We start from the raw sequence: 22,269 nt of genomic DNA, 5'->3' as shown, positions 1-22,269 counted from the left end.
CTTCCTGCTGCGCCTCGGCAGCTGCCCTGGGGCCCTGCGACCCACGCTGGGTGCTCAGAGAGCCCCGGGGCTGCGCTGGCACCGGGCATGGACGCGGTGGCGGTGACTGGGCAGATGGGCACAGCCAGTGACCGGGCAGATGGGCACAGCTGGCGGGGGCACGGCCTCTCTGCCGGGCAGGAGGGGATCCCAGCTCCCTGTCGGGGCACACAGGACCCAGTGCACTGTGCTGGGCCATACTGGGCTGTTCTGGGCCATACTGAGCTGTTCTGGGCTGTTCTGGGCTGTACTGGGCCGTACTGGGCTGTACCGGGCCATACCAGGCCATACTGGGCCATACTGGGCCATACTGGCCTGTTCTGGGCTGTACCGGGCCATGCTGGGCTGTTCTGGGCTGTACCGGGCCATACGGGGTTTTTCTGAGCTGTACTGGGCCATACTGGGTTGTTCTGGGTTGTAGCAGGCTGTGCTGGGCTGTTCTGGGCCATAATGGGCCATACTGGGCTGTTCTGGGCCGTACCAGGCCATGCTGGGCTGTTCTGAGTCGTACCCAGCCATACTGGGCTGTTCTGGGTCGTTCTGGGCCATACTGGGCTGTTCTGGGCCATACTGGGCTGTTCTGGGCTGTACTGGGCCATACTGGGCTGTTCTGGGCCATACCAGGCCATACTGGGCTGTTCTGGGCTGTACCGGGCCATACTGGGCTGTTCTGGGCTGTTCTGGGCCATACTGGGCTGTTCTGGGCTGTACCGGGCCATACTGGGCTGTTCTGGGCCATACTGGGCTGTTCTGGGCCATACTGGGCTGTTCTGGGCTGTACCGGGCCATACTGGGCTGTTCTGGGCCATACTGGGCTGTTCTGGGCTGTACCAGGCCATACTGGGCTGTTCTGGGCCATACTGGGCTGTTCTGGGCCATACTGGGCTGTACTGGGCCATACTGGGCTGTTCTGGGCTGTTCTGGCCCGTACCGGGCCATACTGAGCCTGCCACACTCCCCCTGCCAGTGCAGGGCGGATGCTGCTGCTGCCCGCGGGCCGCCGAGGGGCTGTGGCGTTAATTACCCGTAATTAATGAGCAGCTGCGATTAGGGCAAATCCAACCCAAGCACGGGGCGGCTTCATCAAAGCTCCCGGGCTGCCGGCAAGGACGGGGAGCGACCAGCCTGGGCACCTCTGCCCTGGCTGCGGCTGCTGCGGCTCGGTGGCATCCTTGGTGGCACCCACGCCGTGCCAGCCAAGCTGTGGGGCCACAGCTGTGGGGCTGTGGGAAAAGGGAGCCCAGAGGGGCTGGGATAGGGTCATGCTGTGCTGGAGGAGCTGTCCTGCAGCAGGAACCCCGCCTGGGTGGGATGGGTGCCATGCCAGGGCGGGTGCCATGGGTGCACTGGCAGAGTTGCCATGCTAGGGTGGGTGCCATGGGTTCACTGGCAGAGTTGCCATGCCAGCGCGGGTGCCATGCCAGGGCGGGTGCCATGGACTCACTGGCAGAGTTGCCATGCCAGGGTGGGTGCCATGGGTGCACTGGCAGAGTTGCCATGCCAGGGTGGGTGCCATGCCAGGGTGGGTGCCATGCCAGGGTGGGTGCCATGGGTGCACTGGCAGAGTTGCCATGCCAGGGTGGGTGCCATGCCAGGGTGGGTGCCATGGGTGCACTGGCAGAGTTGCCATGCCAGGGTGGGTGCCATGCCAGGGCGGGTGCCATGGGTGCACTGGCAGAGTTGCCATGCCAGGGTGGGTGCCATGGGTTCACTGGCAGAGTTGCCATGCCAGGGTGGGTGCCATGCCAGGGCGGGTGCCATGGGTGCACTGGCAGAGTTGCCATGCCAGGGTGGGTGCCATGGACTCCCTGGCAGAGTTGCCATGCCAGGGTGGGTGCCATGCCAGGGTGGGTGCCATGGACTCCCTGGCAGAGTTGCCATGCCAGGGTGGGTGCCATGCCAGGGTGGGTGCCATGGGTGCACTGGCAGAGTTGCCATGCCAGGGTGGGTGCCATGCCAGGGTGGGTGCCATGGGTTCACTGGCAGAGTTGCCATGCCAGGGCGGGTGCCATGGACTCCCTGGCAGAGTTGCCATGCCAGGGTGGGTGCCATGCCACCTGCCAGGGTGGGTGCCCAGCAGGCAGCACAAGCCCCCTGGTGTTACTGACATATTTTATTATTTAGAAACCCTTTCACTAGGATTTTTCCCAGTGCCTCTGGTGCAGCCCCTCGCTGCCCAGCAGGCAGCACAAGCCCCCCGCTCTCACTGACACATTTTATTATTTAAAAACCCTTTCACTAGGATTTTTCTCCTGAGGAGCTGAGAAACCTCAGGGAAGAAATGTGAACGATAGCAATCTGATGGCTGTGGAATGTGGTGTGGAGGCGGTTTACCAACAGGTGCATCCTGGATTGGTTTCATGAGAACTGTTTTTAATTAATGGCCAATCACAGCCAGCTATGTTGGACTCTCTGAGTCTGCCACGAGATTTTATCATTCTTTTCCAGGCTTCTGATGAAATCCTTTGTTGTCTCTTTAGTATAGTTTTAGTATAGCATATGTCATGTAATATAATGTAATATAATGTATAATATAATACAATGTTATAATATAATACAATGATATAATATAATATAATATAATATAATATAATATAATATAATATAATATAATATAATATAATATAATATAATATAATATAATATAATATAATATAATATAATATATCAGCCTTCTGAAACACGGGGTCAAGTTCTCATCTCTTCCCTCGTCCTCAAACGCCGCCACCCCCCGTGCTGTGTCCGTCTGTCCCTGTGCTGTCAGTCCAGGCTCACGGACAGCCCCAGGACAGGCAGCAGAGTGAGCAGACCCCATTCCTGGGGGGCTCTGGTGGCAGCAGCGGGGGCCAGGCCAGCTCGGCTGTGAGCAGCCACCCTCCCCACCCTCCCCACCCCTCGGGGCCGACGCTGCTGAGTCAGGGATGCCGAGAAAGGCTCCAGGTGGATCAGAAGGCAAAAGCTTTTAATGAGAGTAGCGGGACTTTTCATGATGTGACTCGCTGGGGTGAGACTCGATTGGTCTCAAAGGAGGAGCATCTCACACTGACTGTGAATAAAACACTGTGGAGAACCACAACTGTAAACAATGGCCGCAGAAAGAGAGATAATAATTGTTTGAAGGCTTCTTCTCTGAGATTCCCAGGCTCGGCCCAATCCATCCAATGGGAGAGATTATCTCCGTTCTTTCTTTGACTCGAAATTATTCTCTCCAATGGGAGAAATTACCTCTGTTCTTTCTTTGACTGAATTGAGAATGGGGGGCAGGATTGAGGTTTCTATGGGGCTGGATGGTGGTTTGCATGGGGCTGATGGTGATTTCTGTGGGGCAGGATGGTGGTTTCTGTGGGGCAGGATGGTGGTTTCTGTCAGGCAGGGTGGGGTTTCCATGGGGCAGGATGGGGTTTCCATGGGGCAGGATGGTGGTTTGCATGGGGCAGGATGGTGGTTTGCATGGGGCAGGATGGTGGTTTCTATGGGGCTGATGGTGATTTCTGTGGGGCAGGGTGGGGTTTCTGTGGGGCAGGATGGGGTTTCTATGGGGCAGGATGGCATTTCCATGGGGCAGGATGGTGGTTTCCATGGGGCTGATGGTGATTTCTGTGGGGCAGGATGGTGGTTTCTGTGGGGCAGGATGGTGGTTTCTGTCGGGCAGGGTGGGTTTTCCATGGGGCAGGATGGGGTTTCCATGGGGCTGATGGTGGTTTCTGTGGGGCAGGATGGGTTTTCCATGGGGCAGGATGGTGGTTTCTGTGGGGCAGGATGGGGTTTCCATGGGGCAGGATGGTGGTTTGCTTGGGGCTGATGGTGATTTCTGTGGGGCAGGATGGGGTTTCTGTGGGGCAGGATGGGGTTTCCATGGGGCAGGATAGGGTTTCTCTGGGGCAGGATGGGGTTTCTGGGGGCAGAATGGTGGTTTCTTTGGGCAGGGCAGGATGGGGTTTCCATGGTGCAGGAGCTGGTTTATGTGGGGCAGGATGGGGTTTCCATGGGGCAGGATGGTCCCACCTGGGGCTGATGGTCCTGTCTGGGTCTGATGATCCTGCCTGAGGCTGATGGTCCCACCATGGGGCTGATGGCCCCACCTGGGGCTGATGGTCCCATCATGGGGGTGATGGTCCCATCATGGGGGTGATGGTCCCTTCATAGGGCTGATGGTCCCAACACGGGGCAGGATAGTCTTGTGTGGGGCTGATGGTCCCACCATGGGGGTGATGGTCCCACCATGGGGCTGATCATCCCATCATGGGGCTGATGGTTCTATCTGGGGCTGATGGTCCCACCTGGAGCCCCACTCCCCAGCCGCTCACCTGCTGCCCTGGCAGTGTGACCCCTCAAACTCAGCACCAACCCCAAGGAGCCCCGGAGGCTCTGCCAGGACATCCCCGCTCCCCACCCCGTCTCCCCGAGCACGCTGCATTTCCGAGCGGGTGCATTTCCAGCGGGTGAAGCTCCCGTGTGCCCATTCCCGTGCTCCCTGTGGGTGTGCCTGTCTGTGGAATCCCTGCCAGCCTCGCTGCCAGCTGACAGCAGCTCTGGGGCTGCACCACAGCACAAACACCGAGCAGTTTGGTGTGGGCCCCGCCGCGTCTGCTGCCTGTGCTTGCTGAGCCAGCGCCGCTGCCTCGGGCTCGGGATGCGGCTGGCACCAGCCGTGGGGCCGGTGGTGCCAGTGGTGCCAGGCACGTTGCACCAGCTGGGAGTGGTGGCTGAGATTTCCAAGGGGACAGGAATGTGGCTGAGATTTCCATGGGCACAGGAATGTGGGTGAGATTTCCATGGGCAAACGAATGTGGGTGAGATTTCCATGGGCATAGGAATGTGTGGCTGACATGTCCACGGGCACAAAAGGTGGCTGACATTTCCACGGGCACACAAATGTGGCTGAGATTTCCATGGGCACAGGAATGTGTGGCTTAGATTTCCATGGGCACAGGAATGTGGGTGAGATTTCCATGGGCACAGGAATGTGGCTGACATTTCCATGGGCACATGGATGTGGGTGAGAGTTCCATGGGCAAACTAATGTGGCTGACATTTCCATGGGCAAAAAATGTGGGTGAGATTTCCATGGGCACAGGAATGTGGTTGACATTTCTATGGACACACAAATGTGGCTGAGATTTCCATGGGCACATGAATGTGGGTGATATTTCCATGGGCACATGAATGTGGGTGATATTTCCACGGGCATAGGAATGTGGGTGAGATTTCCACGGGCATAGGAATGTGGGTGAGATTTCCATGGGCACAGGAATGTGGCTGACATTTCCATGGGCACATGGATGTGGGTGAGAGTTCCATGGGCAAACTAATGTGGCTGACATTTCCATGGGCAAAAAATGTGGGTGAGATTTCCATGGGCAAACGAATGTGGTTGACATTTCTATGGACACACAAATGTGGCTGAGATTTCCATGGGCACATGAATGTGGGTGATATTTCCACGGGCATAGGAATGTGGGTGAGATTTCCACGGGCATAGGAATGTGGGTGAGATTTCTATGGGCACAGGAATGTGGGTGAGATTTCCATGGGCACACGAACGTATGGCTGACATTTCCATGGGCACAGGACTGTGGGTGAGAGTTCCATGGGCACAGGAATGTTTGGCTGAGATTTCCATGAGCACACGAATGTGGGTGAGATGACCCTGCTGGACATGGACACACAGGGGATGGATGCACAGCTGTCAGGACCCTGCTGGACATGGGGACACACAGGGGATGGATGCACAGCTGCCAGGACCCTGCTGGACATGGGGACACACAGGGGATGCATGCACAGCTGTCAGGACCCTGCTGGACATGGGGACACACAGGGGATGGATGCCCAGCTGCCAGGACCCTGCTGGACATGGACACCCAGGGATGGATGCACAGCTGCCAGGACCCTGCTGGGTGGGGACACAGAGGGGATGGATGCACAGCTGCCAGGACCCTGCTGGATGGGGACACCCAGGACAGGGCTGTGGCCTCGCTCCACGCTGCCCACGGTTGGTCCTGGTGCCAGCTGGAATGCCAACGGCAGGAATGGCAGCAATGCCTTCTGTGGAAAGGAGGGGCCGTGGCACAGCTGGCACCGCTGCAGCTCCCGGGGCTCCGGTGCCCCCGGCTGGGACACACCCAGCCCTGCCCGGCCCTGCCCGGCCCTGCCCGGCCCTGCCCGGCCACCGGGTGCCATCGCGCGGGTGGCACCTGCTGTGCTGGTGGGACACCCCTGCCAAGAAAACGCAGTGAGGGGTGGACAGACTGACGGACTGCAGCCCCTTGTCCTGACAGACAGACTGACAGACTGACGGACTGCAGCCCCTTGTCCTGACAGACTGACTGACGGACTGCAGCCCCTTGTCCTGACAGACAGACTGACAGACTGCAGCACATTGTCTTGGTCAGACGGACAGATGGACAGACTGCAGCGCCTTGTCCTGGTCAGACGGACAGACTGATGGACTGCAGACCCTTGTCCTGAGCACAGACAGACTGACAGACTGCAGCTCCTTGTCCTGACAGACAGACAGGCAGACAGACAGATGTACTGCAGCCCCTGTCCTGGTCAGACAGACAGACTGATGGACTGCAGCACCTTGTCCAGACAGAAAGACTGACAGACTGATGGACTGCAGCTCCTTGCCCTGAGTACACAGACAGACAGACAGACTGCAGCACCTTGTCCTGGTCAGACGGACAGACTGACAGACTGACGGACTGCAGCTCCTTGTCCTGAGAAGATGGACAGACTGATGGACTGCAGACCCTTGTCCTGAGCACAGACAGACTGACAGACTGCAGCTCCTTGTCCTGACAGACAGACTGACAGGCAGACAGACAGATGTACTGCAGCCCCTGTTCCGAGCAGACGGACAGACTGACAGACTGCAGTCCCTTGTCCTGAGCACACAGACAGACAGACTTCAGCCCCTTGTACTGAGCAGGTGGACAGACTGACAGACTGCAGCTCCTTGTCCTGACAGAAAGACTGACAGACTGCAGCCTCCCTCCCCAAGCAGACAGACAGACAGAAAGACAGACAGACCGACGGACCCCTCCTTCTGCAGAGGGGCAAGCAGGCCGAGGCACGGCGCGGAGTCCCCCCCCCGCGCGGACGGACAGACGGACGGACGGACAGACGGGGCGCCGGTAGAAAAAGGAACCTCACTACAGTTTATTGTGGCGGCGGGCGGGCCCGGCCGGGGTTACATTCAGCTCTACTGCTCTCCGGTTAGCGGGGGTGGCGCGGGCATGCGGCGGCGGGGCGGGGGTCCCGCTGCCCCCGGTGCCGCCGGCGGGACGGGACCCCCGGGGCCGGGGGCGGCCGGAGCACCCCCAAGGCCGAGGGGTGAGGGTTAGCACCAGAAACGGGGCTCGGCATCCGCCCGGTGCCCGGTACCGAGCCCGGCCGCCTCCCGCCGGGGCGTGGGAGGCACCGTGGGGACCCCGGTGAGCGAGGCCCGGTGCCGGGGGTACCGAGCCGGCCGCACGGGAGAAGGGCAGGGGGTGCCCGGCTGGTCCCGCAGCCCCGGGCGCTGGGAGCGGAGCCGCGGGGCGGGAGCCCGGGTCTCGCTGGCTGTCGGGAGATGCTTGCATATCCTCTGGAACGGGCCCCGGCGGCGCGATCGGTGCGGGCCGTCCAGCTCAGCCCCGCTCGGGGGGGCCGCAGCGCCGGGCCCGAGACCCGCGGGGGGCGCGGCCCCGTGGAGGAAGGAGGGTCCTGAGTGGGGCCGGCCGAGGTGCTGGGCGCAGGGCGGGCGCGGGGCTCAGCGGCAGGGGCTGCAGCGCTCCGGAGGGGACCCTTCGGGCGGCTCTGCGGGGGCACGCAGGGGATGGATGGAGCGCGGAGCTCTGCCCGCCCCGGCTCCAGCGCTGCGAGGGACGGGGGGACAGCCCCGCTGCCCTGCGGCACAGCGCGCACCGAGCCCGGCTCCCCGGTGCCCCCCAGCCCCACAGCGCTCACCTGGGGGTGCCCCCCAGCCCCACAGCGCTCACCTGGGGGTGCCCCCCAGCCTGGGAGTGCCCCCCAGCCCGGGGGTGCCCCCCAGCCCGGCTCCGCGGTGCCCCCCAGCCCGGGGGTGCCCCCCAGCCCCACAGCGCTCACCTGGGGGTGCCCCCCAGCCCGGCTCCCCGGTGCCCCCCAGCCCCAGGGCTCTCACCTGGGGGTGCCACAGGCAGGCTCTCCTCAGCCGCGCTGAACTGCAGCTCCGCTCCGTCGGGCAGCCCCGAGCCCCGGGAGCGCGGGCAGCGGTCCCCGGAGCGCGTCCTCCGCAGCACCGACTGGGGAGGGTGAGGATGAGGATGAGGATGAGGATGAGGGTGAGGGTGAGGGTGAGGATGAGGGTGAGGATGAGGGTGAGGATGAGGGTGAGGATGAGGATGAGGGTGAGGATGAGGGTGAGGATGAGGATGAGGATGAGGGTGAGGATGAGGATGAGGATGAGGGTCAGAGGCCCCGGCGGGAGGGTTGGGGGGCTCGGGACTGCAGGGAGGGGGCTCGGCGGCCCGTACCTTCCTGGCCAGGGGGCTGCTGGGCGCCGAGGCGCTGCTGTAGAGGCTGAGGCTGGAGTTGGAGCGGCTCGGGGACAGCACTTTGGAGGAGGCGGCCGACTGGGTCCCGGCGCACCTGGCAGCGGCTCCGAAGACGTCCGAGGACAGGTACTTCTCGTTGATCTTCAGGTTGGTCCTTCCCTTCACTGGGGACAGCGGAGGGGGCGAGGGTTACCCTGGGGGGTGCTGTGCCCCCCATGGCCCCGCACCAGGCACCGCGGGACCCCCACCCCGCGAGGGGCCGGTGTGGGACCCCCGCCCTCACCTCTGCAGGGGTCGTTCTTCACCAGGAACTCGTCCAGGGCGATCCAGCCGCCGCCCACCCGCACCATGAGGGTGCTGCGCAGGATCCGCACCATCCGCAGCTGCTGGGACTCCCCGAACTGCGGGGAGAGGGACGCTGGGGCAGGGCTGGGCCTTGGGAAGGGGGGCAGCAGCACCCAGACCTGCCCCTCCCCGCCGCCCCCCCGGCCCCACTGGCACTGCCCTCCTGTCACGGACGTATTTTATGGAAAATCCTTTCATTAGGATCTTTTCTCCCGAGAAGCTGAGAAACTTCAGCCTCTTCACGTTTTGGAATGTGGTTTGGAGGATTGTTTACTCAGCGTGTGAAATTGTTTTTACTTGATGACCAATGACAGCCGCCTGTGTCGAGGCTGTGAGCAGTCACAAGATTTTTTTTATTAATTCCATTCTTTTCTAGCCTTCTGATATCTCCTTTCTCTTTCTTTAGTATAGTTTTAGTGTATCATTTTCTTTCAAAATAATATATATAATAAAATAATGAATCAGCCTCCATGAAACATGGTGTCAAGGTTCTCGTCTCTTCCCTTGTTGGAGTTGCCTTGCAAATTCTACACCCTCCCACAGGGGCTGGGGCTCCTCGGGGCACAGGGATGTGCCCCCTGCTCGCCCTGGCACATGGGCACTGCCCCCGTGGGATGTGCCCCCTCCCTGCCCCAGTGAAACAAAGCAGAAATTCTCCAGAGCAGAAATCCGTTTTGATTTAGGTGAAATGTACATCTCTGAGTTGAGTCTGTGGATAGAAATCACGGCTGTGTAGCCTGACTGCAAAGCCTGGGCTCAGGGAAACTGATTCAGTGAAGGACAGAGATAAGGGGGGGAACACAAGGTGATAAAGAGAAACAGAGAGACTGCTGTGAGAGCAGGTCAACCTGACCAAGGAATTCCTTCTGATAAAGAAGAACTAGCAGCAAATGTCACTCGAAATTCGTGAAAATGAATATGTATGAACCTATTGTGAAATTGTGTGCATATGTATTTGAGAGGGGGATAAAAAAGACCTGAAGTTCCCAGAGGTACGCATGTCTTTTAAGGAGAGTAATCTCCACATGTAATAATAAACATACCGGCTTTACAACTTGCACAAAAGTTGTGGAGTTTTTAGTTATCTCCGCAAAACCCTGGCACACAGGCACTGCAGGACCGCTGTATGGGCATGGGGATGTGCCCCCTCCGTGCCTGGGCACACGGGCACTGCAGGACCCCTGTATGGGCACAGGGATGTGCCCCCTCCATGCCCAGGCACACGGGCACTGCAGGACCCCTGCACAGGGCACGGGGCTGGGCACAGGTGTCAGAGCAGGTCCCGGCCTGGGCACTTACCCGGTACCTGTTGGCGCTGATCTGCTCCACCTGGAAGCGCTTGGCGCAGTTGCACTGGGCCACTTGCCGGTTCACCTGCGGGGGCACGCTCAGCTCAGCGCCGGGCGGGATCCCCACCCTTCCAGCCGCCCCCCAGCCCCGCTGCCCCGCCCCACACCTCGTCCTGGATCTGGTCGGCGTCGGCGGAGCGGCGCAGCGGGTCCCGGTTGGGGTGCAGGGCGCTGACGAACTCGTAGTAGTCGATGAAGCCGTCGCCGTTCATGTCGAAGATGGTGGCCACGGCGTTCATCTCCAGGACGTTGGTGGGGAACTCTGGGGGCGGGGGGGGTACAGAGAGACCATCAGCCCCCCAGTTCCGGCCCCTCAGCCCCCTCCAGCGCCCCTGGGCACGCACTGGAGGCGAGGACGCTCTCGATGAACTCTCGCTGGCTGATGCGCCCGTCCTGGTCCCTGTCGATGCCGCGGAACACGTCCAGGACGCGGGACTTCATCTGGCTGATCCACTGCATGTAGCGCTTCCTCCAGACCCCGAAGTCAAAGTGCGCGAACTCCTCCAGCTGGGAGGGGCACGGAGGGGATGAGCAGGACAGCAGGACCCCCTCATGCCCCCCTCACGCCCCCCACCCCAGCCTGGTCCATCACACTGTGCCCAGCCCCAGCTCCACAGCCTGCCTGCTCCCAGCCCTGGCCCTGCCACGGCTGCAAGGGGGGGTCTCTGACCAGGACCCCCACTCTGTGATGCACGGGGCTCCAGCAGCCCCTCTGGGGTGTCAGGGTGCACCCATGGGAGGGAGAGGGACAGGGACTGACCCCTGCAGGGACAGACTTCATCTGGCTGATCCACTGCGTGTAGTGCTTCCTCCAGACCCCAAAGTCAAAGTGTGCCAACTCCTCCAGCTCAGAGGGGCACGGAGGGGATGACCAGGAGCCCCTCATGCCCCCCACACTGTGCCCACTGTGCCCAGCCTCAGCTCCATGGCCTGCCTGCTCCCAGCCCTGGCCCTGCCACGGCTGCAAGGTTGGGGGGGTCTCTGACCAGGACCCCCACTCTGTGGTGCACGGAGCTCCAGCAGCCCCTCTGGGGTGTCAGGGTGCACCCATGTGAGGGACAGGGACAGGGTAGGGAGGGACAGAGACAGGGCACAGACCCTGCAGGGACAGGGACAGGGTAGGGAGGGACAGGGACAGGGCACAGACCCTGCAGGGACAGGGACAGGGTAGGGAGGGACAGGGACGGACGGGGCACAGACCCCTGCAGGGACAGGGACAGGGCACAGACCCTGCAGGGACAGGGACCGGGTAGGGAGGGACAGGGACAGGGCACAGACCCCTGCAGGGACAGGGACAGGGCACAGACCCTGCAGGGACAGGGACCTGGTAGGGAGGGACAGGGACGGGGCACAGACCCCTGCAGGGACAGGGTAGGGAGGGCACAGACCCCTGCAGGGACAGGGACAGGGTAGGGAGGGACAGGGTAGGGAGGGCACAGACCCCTGCAGGGACAGGGACCGGGTAGGGAGGGACAGGGACGGGGCACAGACCCCTGCAGGGACAGGGACCGGGTAGGGAGGGACAGGGACGGGGCACAGACCCCTGCAGGGACAGGGACGGGGCACAGACCCCTGCAGGGACAGGGACCAGGTAGGGAGGGACAGGGACAGGGCACAGACCCTGCAGGGACAGGGACCAGGTAGGGAGGGACAGGGACAGGGCACAGACCCCTGCAGGGACAGGGACAGGGACAGGGACAGGGCACAGACCCTGCAGGGACAGGGACATGGTAGGGAGGGCACAGACCCCTGCAGGGACAGGGACCGGGTAGGGAGGGACAGGGACAGGGCACAGACCCCTGCAGGGACAGGGACCGGGTAGGGAGGGACAGGGACAGGGCACAGACCCCTGCAGGGACAGGGACCGGGTAGGGAGGGACAGGGACGGGGCACAGACCCCTGCAGGGACAGGGACAGGGCACAGACCCCTGCAGGGACAGGGACCAGGTAGGGAGGGACAGGGACAGGGCACAGACCCCTGCAGGGACAGGGACCGGGTAGGGAGGGACAGGGACGGGGCACAGACCCCTGCAGGGACAGGGACAGGGCACAGACCCCTGCAGGGACAGGGGCTGGGGCTGCTGACCCCATCCCCATGACCTGGCCGAGGGGGCCCCCATGGGCAGAAGGTGAGAGGAGCTGCTGAGGACCCCCCAGGGCAGGGGGACCCCCGTGTGCCAGCCCTACCTCCCGCAGGCGCTGCAGGGCCGTCTCCAGCCGGTACTGCCGGTCCAGGGCCAGCAGCCAGAGCTGCTGCCAGCGGTGCAGGAGCTGCGCCATCAGCGGCGTCTGGGGCTCCAGCCCCCCGAGCGGCGCCGCCGCCGTGCCCTGCGCCTTCCCGCCGCTGCGGCGACCTGCGGACAGCGGGGTCAGGGGGCGCCCGGGGGTCCGGGCCATGGGAGGGGGGCGCCGATGGGCTTCCTTACGTGTGGCCAGTCGGCGGCTGGCCGGGGCGCCCAGGTCCACCGCCAGCTTCCGCTTGCAGCTCTTGGTCACCTTCTCCACGTCAGGCTGCTTGCGGTTCAGCTCCTCCATGAACACCTGCGGAGGAGGGCTGGTGCTGAGCGCGGGCTGGCACAGCCCCCCGTGCTCCAGAGCCCCCCGTGCTCCACCAGAGCCCCCCAGTTCCCTGTGCTCCACAGCCCCCCAGTTCTTTGTGCTCCAGAACCCCCCAGTTCCCTGTGCTCCACAGCCCCCCAGTTCCTTGTGCTCCACAGCCCCCCAGTTCCCTGTGCTCCAGAGACCCCCAGTTCCTTGTGCTCCAGAGCTCCCTGTGCTCCAGAGCCCCCCAGTTCTTTGTGCTCCAGAACCCCCCAGTTCTTTGTGCTCCACAGCCCCCCAGTTCCCTGTGCTCCAGAGCCCCCCAGTTCCTTGTGCTCCAGAGCTCCCTGTGCTCCAGAGCCCCCCAGTTCTTTGTGCTCCAGAACCCCCCAGTTCTTTGTGCTCCAGAGCCCCCCAGTTCTTTGTGCTCCAGAGCACCCCAGTTCCTTGTGTTCCACAGCCCCCCAGTTCCTTGTGCTCCACAGCTCCCTGTGCTCCAGAGCCCCCCAGTTCCTTGTGCTCCAGAGCCCCCCAGTTCCCCGTGCTCCACAGCTCCCTCTGCTCCAGAGCCCCCCATTCTCCACAGCCCCCTGTGCTCCAGAGCCCTCCAGTTCCGTGTTCCACAGCCGCCCATATTCCACAGCCCCCATGCTCCACAACCCCCTCTGTGCCCCACAGCCCCCTGTGCTCCACAGCCCCCCGTGCCCCCTGTGCTCCCCAGACCCCCCCCATATTCCACAACCCCCCCGTGCTTCAGAGCCCCCCAGTGCTCCCCAGCCCCCCTGTTCTCCACAACCCCCCCCCGTGTCCCAGAGACCCCAGTTCCTTGTGTTCCACAGCCCCCTGGGCTCCACCACCCCCCGTGCTCCACAACCCCCCCCGTGTTCCAGAGCCCCCCTGTTCTCCACAGCACCCCATGCTTCCCACCCCCCTGTTCTCCAGAGCCCCCCAGCTCCCTGTGCTCCCCAGCCTCCTGTGCTCCAGAGGCCCCCATTCTCCACAGCCCCCCATGCCCCACAGCCCCCCGTGCTCCCCAGACCCCCCATATTCCACAGCCTCCCACATTCCACTGCCCCCCATACTCCACAGCCCCCATATCCCACAGCCCCCCTGGACCAAAGCAGCACCACCCACGAGCCCGGTGCCCCCCAAACCCCCTCGGTCAGGCCAGCTCCTGGCCCAGGGCCGGCCGGGGTGTTGGCCAGTCATGGGGGTCCCCCTGTCCCCAAGGCCAGCCGGTTTCGGGGTCCCTGTGTCCCCAAGGCCAGTCGGGGTGTGTCGGGGGGGTCCCCCTGTCCCCAGGGCCAGCCGGTTTCGGGGTCCCCCCATCCCCATGGCCAGCCGGGGTGTGTCAGGGGTGTCCCACTGTCCCCAAGGCCAGCCGGTTTCGGGGTCCCCCTGTCCCCAGGGCCAGCCGGGGTGTGTCAGGGGGGTCCCCCTGCCCCCATGGCCAGCCGGTTTCGGGGTCCCCCTGTCCCCATGGCCAGCCGGTTTCGGGGTCCCCCCGTCCCCACGGCCAGCCGGGGTGTGTCAGGGGTGTCCCACTGTCCCCAGGGCCAGCCGGTTTCGGGGTCCCCCTGTCCCCAAGGCCAGCCGGTTTCGGGGTCCCCCTGTCCCCAGGGCCAGCCGGTTTCGGGGTCCCTCACCGCGTGCTGGGCGCTGAGCTCCTCCAGCTGCTCGGCCTCCTCGGGCAGCGGCTCCTGGTCGCGCAGCCCCAGCGCCTCCTCGGCCGCCGTGATCCAGTCCAGCAGCTGCTCCGTGTCCTCCCGCTCGGCCGCCAGCGCCGCCGCCTGCGCCCGCAGCCGCTCGCCCTGCTGCTGTGCCCAGCTCAGCACCTGCGGGGCGGCCGGGGCCCGTGGGGCAAGGGGGGCACGGGGAGCGACCCCAGTGTGCGCCCCAGGGACCCCGGCTGGGATATGGGGCTGGGACACGGGGAGGGCACCCCAGTGTGTGCCCCAGGGACCCCGGCTGGGATATGGGGTTGGGACACGGGGCAGGGATATGGGGCAGGGATATGGGGACACGGGGAGGGTACCCACTGTGCGCCCCAGGGTCCCCCGACTGGGACATGGGACACTGGACACGGGGAGGGCACCCCAGTGTGCACCCCAGGGTCCCCTGGCTGGGATATAGGGCAGGGACACCGGGCAGGGATATGGGGCTGGGATATGGGGCTGGGATGGCACCCACTGCTCTCACCCCGAGGTCCCCCGCCTTGGACATGGGGCAGGGATGGCACCCACTGGGCACCCCAAGGTCCCCTGCCTGGGATATAGGGCTGGGATATGGGGCAGGGACATGGATACAAGGATGGCACCCCAGTGTGCACCCTGAGGTCCCCTGGCTGGGATACAGGGCTGGGATATGGGGGTGGGACACGGGGCAGGGACACAGAGCAGGGACACTGGGCAGAGGTGGCACCCACTGTGCACCCCAAGGTCCCCCCCCGGGATATAGGGCAGGGATATGGGGCAGGGATATGGATATGGGGCTGGGACATGGGGCAGGGATATAGGGCTGGGATATGGGGCAGGGAGATGGGAGAGGGACACCGGGCAGGGATATGGGGCAGGGACACAGGGTAGGGATATGGGGCAGGGATATGGGGCAGGGATATGGATATGGGGCTGGGACATGGGGCAGGGATATGGGGCTGGGATATGGGGCAGGGAGATGGGAGAGGGACACCGGGCAGGGATATGGGGCAGGGACACAGGGTAGGGATATGGGGCTGAGATATGGGGCAGGTATGTGGGGCAGGGATATGGGGAAGGGACATGGGGAAGGGATATGGGTCTGGGATATGGGTCTGGGACATGGGGCAGGGATATGGGGCAGGGATATGGGGCTGGGATATGGGTCTGGGACATGGGGCTGGGATATGGGGCAGGTATGTGGGGCAGGGATATGGGGAAGGGACATGGGGCTGGGATATGGGTCTGGGACATGGGGAAGGGATATGGGACAGGGATATAGGGAAGGGATATGGGAAAGGGATATGGGGCTGGGACATGGGGCAGGGACATGGGGCAGGGACACAGGGGCAGGGACACGGGGCAGCACCAGGCTCCTGCTGGGCAGCCGGGGCAGGGCTGGGGGTGCTGCCCCCACATGCTGAGGGTCCCCAGCTCTGTGCTGTGGGGCCATGCCAGCTGCTCTCCCTTTTTGGGGTGCGTGGGGTGAGGGGGGCAGCCCCAGGGCAGATCCAGAGCAGATCCTGCAGCTCTCTGCTCAACAGGGGCTTTGTGTGGGATCGGCTGAACTGGCCAGACCAGTCCCAGGAGCCTCTTACCTACAAATCCAGAGCAGCCCGGGGCGGCTCTGGGCCACGGTGGGAGCACAGTCTGGGGTGGGATCCCGGGACACTGCTCCCACCCCTCCCTGCCTCAGCTGTGTGGTGGCCCCCATTGCACTGGAATGAGCCACCACCTTCCAAGGGGGTGACCCCAGGAGGCCACAGGGTGGGGGACCATGGGGTGACCCTGGCAAGGCCAAGATCCTCTGGGGCTGAGCACCCCCAGATCCTGCAATGCTCTGCTTGGGGGGGCTGCAGTCCCTGGTGGTGGGAGAGGCGTGGGGCACTGGGACAGGTGTGGGGCACTGGGAGAGGTGTGGGGCACTGGGACAGGTGTGGGGCACTGGGACAGATGTGGGGCAGTGGGACAGGTGTGGGGCACTGGGACAGGTGTGGGGCAGTGGGACAGGTGTGGGGCACTGGGACAGGTGTGGGGCACTGGGACAGATGTGGGGCACTGGGACAGATGTGGGGCAGTGGGACAGGTGTGGGGCACTGGGACAGGTGTGGGGCAGTGGGACAGGTGTGGGGCACTGGGACAGGCATGGGGCACTGGGACAGGTGTGGGGCAGTGGGACTGGTGTGGGGCAGTGGGACAGGCATGGGGCCGTGCTTTCCCCAGGTGTGGGGCCATGATTTCCCCAGGTATGGGGCAGTGGGACAGGTGTGGGGCCATGCTTTCCCCAGGTGTGGGGCACTGGGACAGGTGTGGGGCCATGCTTTCCCCAGGTATGGGGCCGTGCTTTCCCCAGGTGTGGGGCACTGGGACAGGTGTGGGGCCGTCCTTTACCCAGGTGTGGGGCCATGCTTTCCCCAGGTATGGGGCTGTGCTTTCCCCAGGTATGGGGCCATGATTTCCCCAGGTATGGGGCACTGGGACAGGTGTGGGGCCATGCTTTACCCAGGTATGGGGCACCGGGACAGGTGTGGGGCCGTGCTTTCCCCAGGTATGGGGCACTGGGACAGGTGTGGGGCCGTGCTTTCCCCAGGTGTGGGGCCATGCTTTCCCCAGGTGTGGGGCCGTGCTTTCCCCAGGTATGGGGCACTGGGACAGGTGTGGGGCCATGCTTTCCCCAGGTATGGGGCACTGGGACAGGTGTGGGGCCATGCTTTCCCCAGGTGTGGGGCACCGGGACAGGTGTGGGGCCGTGCTTTCCCCAGGTATGGGGCACTGGGACAGGTGTGGGGCCGTGCTTTCCCCAGGTGTGGGGCCATGCTTTCCCCAGGTATGGGGCACTGGGACAGGCATGGGGCCGTGCTTTCCCCAGGTGTGGGGCCATGCTTTCCCCAGGTGTGGGGCCGTGCTTTCCCCAGGTGTGGGGCCATGCTTTCCCCAGGTATGGGGCCGTGCTTTCCCCAGGTATGGGGCACTGGGACAGGTGTGGGGCCATGATTTCCCCAGGTGTGGGGCCGTGCTTTCCCCAGGTGTGGGGCACTGGGACAGGTGTGGGGCAATGCTTTCCCCAGGTGTGGGGCCGTGCTTTCCCCAGGTGTGGGTGCCACTCTGCCCCCCCGGGCAGGGATGGGGCCCCTGTCTCACCTCCTGGAAGCGGCTCTTGGTGACCGTGACCCAGGATTTGATGGTGATGATGGAGTCGGGGTGGCAGGTGCTGAGGATCTCCTCCCCCAGCGAGGTGATGCACTCCAGCTCCAGCTGCTGGCACTGCAGGGACTGCATCAGCTCCTGGGGGGGACAGGGACATGGCACTGTCAGGCCCCAGCCCCCCAGACACCACCACACGCCCTGCAGCACTGGGATCAAGGGATTGGGGTGGGGGTACCCAAATCTCCCCACCTCAGGGCATTTGGGGCCCCAAACCCCGTGCGCTCGGTGTGGTGGCACTCAACACCCCAAATCTCTCAGGGGTGGCACCCAACATCCCTGTGGGGATGCCAGAGCCCCGCTGGGTCAGGCTGAGCCCAGTGATGGAGGTCCTGGGGCAAAGCTGGGGTTTGCTGGGGTTTGCTGGGGGCTGGCACCCACCTGCAGCTGGGCCTGGCACTCCTGCACGGCCGCCTCCTCCTCGGGGAACACTCCGTACTTGAGGGTCTTCTCCGACTCGGTCAGGCGCCCCAGGAAGGAGTGCACCAGGCTGTGGAACTCCTCCGCCTGCCGCCACAGCGGGGACCCGCTCAGCGCCCTCCTTGCAGGCCCCCTGAGCCTCCCGGCCGGCCCCTGAGCCCTGCTGGGGATGGCCCAGCCCCTGGCACAGGCACTGGCTGCACGCGGTGCCATGGCAGAGCTGCTGCCAGCCCCGCTCCAGCCCCACAGAGGGATCGAGGGGAGACCCCACAGCCAGCTCTAGTGCGGGACACCATTTCCTCCGAGCCTCCCTGTGCCACCCTGTGCCACCCTGTGCCACCCGCCCCGGGCACCGTGCATGCACTCACACCTGTAGCAGGCAGCAGCCAGCCTGGCACCCGGCCATGGCACCTTGCGACAGAACCTCAGAGCCCCACGCAGCACCACACCCCGAGCTGGGCAGCCCCAAAAGGCACAGCCCCAACACCACCCAGGCAGACTGGAAGACCTCCCCAGATGCTCAGCCACCCACCGTGCCTGGGCATCCCATGGAGAACTCCCCAAAACACGGCCACACACCACCCAAACTGCCCCCAAAGCACGGCCACACACCACCCAAACTGCCCCCAAAGCACGGCCACACACCACCCAAACTGCCCCCAAAACACAGCCACCACTGCCCAAACTGCCCCCAAAACACGGCCACCCACCACCCCACAAAGCACCCTCAAAGCATGGCCAGCCTCCACCCAAGCACTCCACAGAGCACCCCCAAAGCACGGCCACCCACCACCCACCACACCTGGGGACCCCATGGAGCACCCTGGAAGTGCAGCCACCCACCACCCGAGCACCCCACGGAGAACCCCCAGAACACGGCCACCCACCACCCCATGGAGCACCCCCCAAAACACGGCCACACACCACACAAACTCCCCCAAAACACGGCCACCCACCACCCGAGCACCCCCCAAAACACGGCCACACACCACACAAACTCCCCCAAAACACAGCCACACACCACCTGAGCAACCCCAAAACACGGCCACACACCACCTGAGCAACCCCAAAACACGGCCACACACCACCCGAGCACCCCACGGAGAACCCCCAAAGCACGGCCACCCACCACCTGAGCACCCCCCAAAACACGGCCACACACCACCTGAGCACCCCACAGAGCACCCCTCAAAGCACGGGCACCCACCATGCCTGGGCATCCCACGGAGAACCCCCCAAAACGCGACCACCCACCATCTAAGCACCCCCCAAATGACAGCCACCCACTAGCCAAGCAACCCCCAAAACACGGCCACCCCCCAGCCCACCACCCCGCACCCCCACATCCATCTCAGCCTCCCCACATGGATGCTCCAGCTGCACACCCCACCCCGGGGTCCCCCTGCTGCCCCCCAATCACGGGGGCTCCCCCACTGCCCCCCAACCCTGGGTTCCTCTGCTGCCCCCAATCCCAGGGGCTCCCCCACTGCCCCCCAATCCCAGGGGCTCCCCCACTGCTCCCCACCCCTGGGTTCCCCCCGCTGCAAACCCCAACCCTGGTTTCCTCTGCTGCAGACCCCACCCGGGGGTTCCCCCACTTCCCCCCAACCCGGGAATTCCCTTGCTGCCCCCCAACCCGGGGCTCCCCCATTGCCCCCAATCCCAGGGGTTCCCCTGCTGCCCCCAATCCCAGGGGTTCCCCTGCTGCCCCCCCAGCCTGGGGGTTCCCCACTGCCCCCCAACCCGGGGTTCCCCCCGCTGCAGACCCCAACCCTGGGTTCTGCTGCTGCAGACTCCAACCCAGGAATTCCCTTGCTGACCCCAACCCTGGGTTCCCCCGCTGCCCCCAATCCCGGGGGTTCCCCCACTGCCCCCCAATCCCGGGGGTTCCCCCATTGCTGCCCCCAACCCGGGGTTCCCCTGCTGCAGACCCCACCCGGTGACTCCCCCGCTGCCCCCCACCCCTGGGTTCCCCTGCTGCCCCCCAACCCGGGAATTCCCTTGCTGCCCCCAAACCTTGGGTTCCTCTGCTGCCCCCAACCCCCTGGCTCCCCCCGCTGCCCCCCAACCCCCCGGGCTCCCCCGCTGCCCCCCATCCCTCACCTGCCGCAGCGCCGCCTCCAGCCGGGCCTGTTTGGACAGGGAGAGTTTGCAGACCAGGTCCCAGCGGGTGCTGAGCTCCTCCACCTGCCGCTGCAGCCACTGCGAGTCCACGCTGCTGCTGCCCCGCGTCAGGTCCCGCACCGAGCGCTTCAGCGTCTTGATGCAGCTGGCGCGCTTGCCCAGCTCCTTCTGGAACACCTGCGGGGCGGCGGGACCGTGCGACAGGGACCCCGCGGCTGGGCGGGGGTGTCCTGCACCCCAAAACCTCGCAACAACGGGCATAGGGTTCCCCTGCACCCCAAAACCTCGCAACAACGGGCATAGGGTTTCCCTGCACCCCAAAACCTCGCAACAACGGGCATAGGGTTCCCTTGCACCCCAAAACCTCGCAACAATGGGATAGGGTTCCCCTGCACCTCAAAACCTCGCAGCAGTGGGTACGGGGCTCCTGTGCACCCCAAACCCTCACAGCAGTGGGAACAGGGTTCCCTTGCACCCCAAACCTTCACAGCAATGGGGATAGGGTTCCCATGCACCCCAAACCCTCACAGAAGTGGGCACCGGGTTGCCCTGCACCCCAAAACCTCACAACAATGGGCATAGGGTTCCCCTGCACCCCAAAACCTCGCAACAATGGGCATGGGGTTCCCCTGCACCCCAAAACCTCGCAGCAGTGGGTACAGGGCTCCTGTGCACCCCAAACCCTCACTGCAGTGGGAACGGGGTTCCCCTGCACCTCAAACCTTCACAGAGGTGGTTGGAGAGTTCCCATGTACCCCAAACCCTCACAGCAGTGGGAAAAGGGTTGCCCTGAACCCCAAAACCTCGCAACAATGGGCATAGGGCTCCCCTGCACCCCAAAACCTCACAGCACTGGCACAGGGCTCTCTTGCACCCCAAAATCCTCCCAGAAGAGGGAACAGCATTCCCCTGCACCCCAAACCCTCACAGCATTCCTGTGCACCCCAAACCCTCACAGGGTTCTCCTGCACCCCAAACCCTCACAGCATTCCTGTGCACCCCAAACCCTCACAGGGTTCTCCTGCACCCCAAACCCTCACAGGGTTCCCTGCACCCCAAACCCTCACAGGGTTCCCCTGCACCCCAAACCCACACAGGGTCCCCTGCACCCCAAACCCTCACAGGGCTCCCCTGCACCCCAACCCTCACAGGGTTCCTGTGCACCCCAAACCCTCACAGCCTTCCCTGCACCCCAAACCCCCACAGGGTTCCCTGCACCCCAAACCCTCACAGCCTTCCCTGCACCCCAAACCCCCACAGCGTTCCTGTGCACCCCAAATCCTCACAGGGCTCCCCTGCACCCCAAAGCCCCACAGGTTCCCCTGCACCCCAACCCTCACAGGGTTCCTGTGCACCCCAAGCCCTCACAAAGTTCCCCTGCACCCCAAACCCCCACAGCGTTCCTGTGCACCCCAAACCCTCACAGCCTTCCCTGCACCCCAAACCCCCACAGCGTTCCTGTGCACCCCAAACCCTCACAGGGTCCCCTGCACCCCAAACCCCCACAGGGCTCCCCTGCACCCCAACCCCTCCCCAGCTGTGGGGCACACGGGAATGCTGGGAATGGGGTCCCAGAGGAGGATGCTCAGGGAGGAAGGGCCGTTCCAGCACCAGGGCGAGGGCACCCCAGACTGGGGTGACACCGGGGTGTCCCCAGCAGGCCCAGCTCCATCCTGCCCCACAGCGAGGGTGGGCACCGCCCGGGGGTCCCTGCAGCCCCCCCAGGGCCACCCACCTTGTGCTTGTCCATGAGGTCCCCGACGAGGTCGCGGTCCCCCCCGACGGGCGCGTCCTCGCTGAGCTGCGGCTCGGCGCGGTACAGCCAGTCCATGAGCGCCTGCAGCGCGTCCGTGAACTTGCCCGAGAAGAGCAGGTTCTCCTCCAGCTTGTGCTGCCTGCGGGCACAGGGCACTGTGGGCACCTGGGGGCACCCTAAAGAGGAACCCCAGAGCCAGCACACAGAGCTGGCAGGGCCCCTATGGGCTGGGATGGGTCCTGAGCAGGTTCTCCTCCAGCCTGTGCTGCCTGCCAGGG

The 22,269-nt window shown here is 64.1% G+C and overlaps 1 protein-coding gene across 1 annotated transcript in view; it reads right to left on the bottom strand.

The window, feature by feature from the left end:
• Positions 1-7,176: 7,176 nt before the first annotated feature.
• Positions 7,177-22,269, bottom strand: part of PLEC (plectin) — a 113,828-nt gene continuing 98,735 nt past the window's right edge. The window contains exons 67-80 of the mRNA XM_036404409.2: positions 21,971-22,130; positions 20,215-20,412; positions 18,073-18,198; positions 17,629-17,772; positions 14,440-14,628; positions 12,679-12,793; positions 12,440-12,606; positions 10,597-10,759; positions 10,360-10,514; positions 10,203-10,277; positions 8,842-8,959; positions 8,538-8,722; positions 8,186-8,306; positions 7,177-7,839 (exon numbers count right to left, since the gene is read on the bottom strand). Coding sequence (XP_036260302.1) covers positions 7,793-7,839; positions 8,186-8,306; positions 8,538-8,722; positions 8,842-8,959; positions 10,203-10,277; positions 10,360-10,514; positions 10,597-10,759; positions 12,440-12,606; positions 12,679-12,793; positions 14,440-14,628; positions 17,629-17,772; positions 18,073-18,198; positions 20,215-20,412; positions 21,971-22,130 — 1,963 coding nt within the window. The 3' untranslated portion in view covers positions 7,177-7,792. The remainder of the gene's footprint in view (positions 7,840-8,185; positions 8,307-8,537; positions 8,723-8,841; positions 8,960-10,202; positions 10,278-10,359; positions 10,515-10,596; positions 10,760-12,439; positions 12,607-12,678; positions 12,794-14,439; positions 14,629-17,628; positions 17,773-18,072; positions 18,199-20,214; positions 20,413-21,970; positions 22,131-22,269) is intronic.

Source organism: Molothrus ater, chromosome 1 (assembly GCF_012460135.2).
Source record: "Molothrus ater isolate BHLD 08-10-18 breed brown headed cowbird chromosome 1, BPBGC_Mater_1.1, whole genome shotgun sequence".
Classification (NCBI taxonomy): Eukaryota; Metazoa; Chordata; class Aves; order Passeriformes; family Icteridae; genus Molothrus; species Molothrus ater.
The sequence above is the reverse complement of the archived record's forward strand: the minus strand, read 5'-3'. Positions and strand labels throughout refer to the sequence as shown.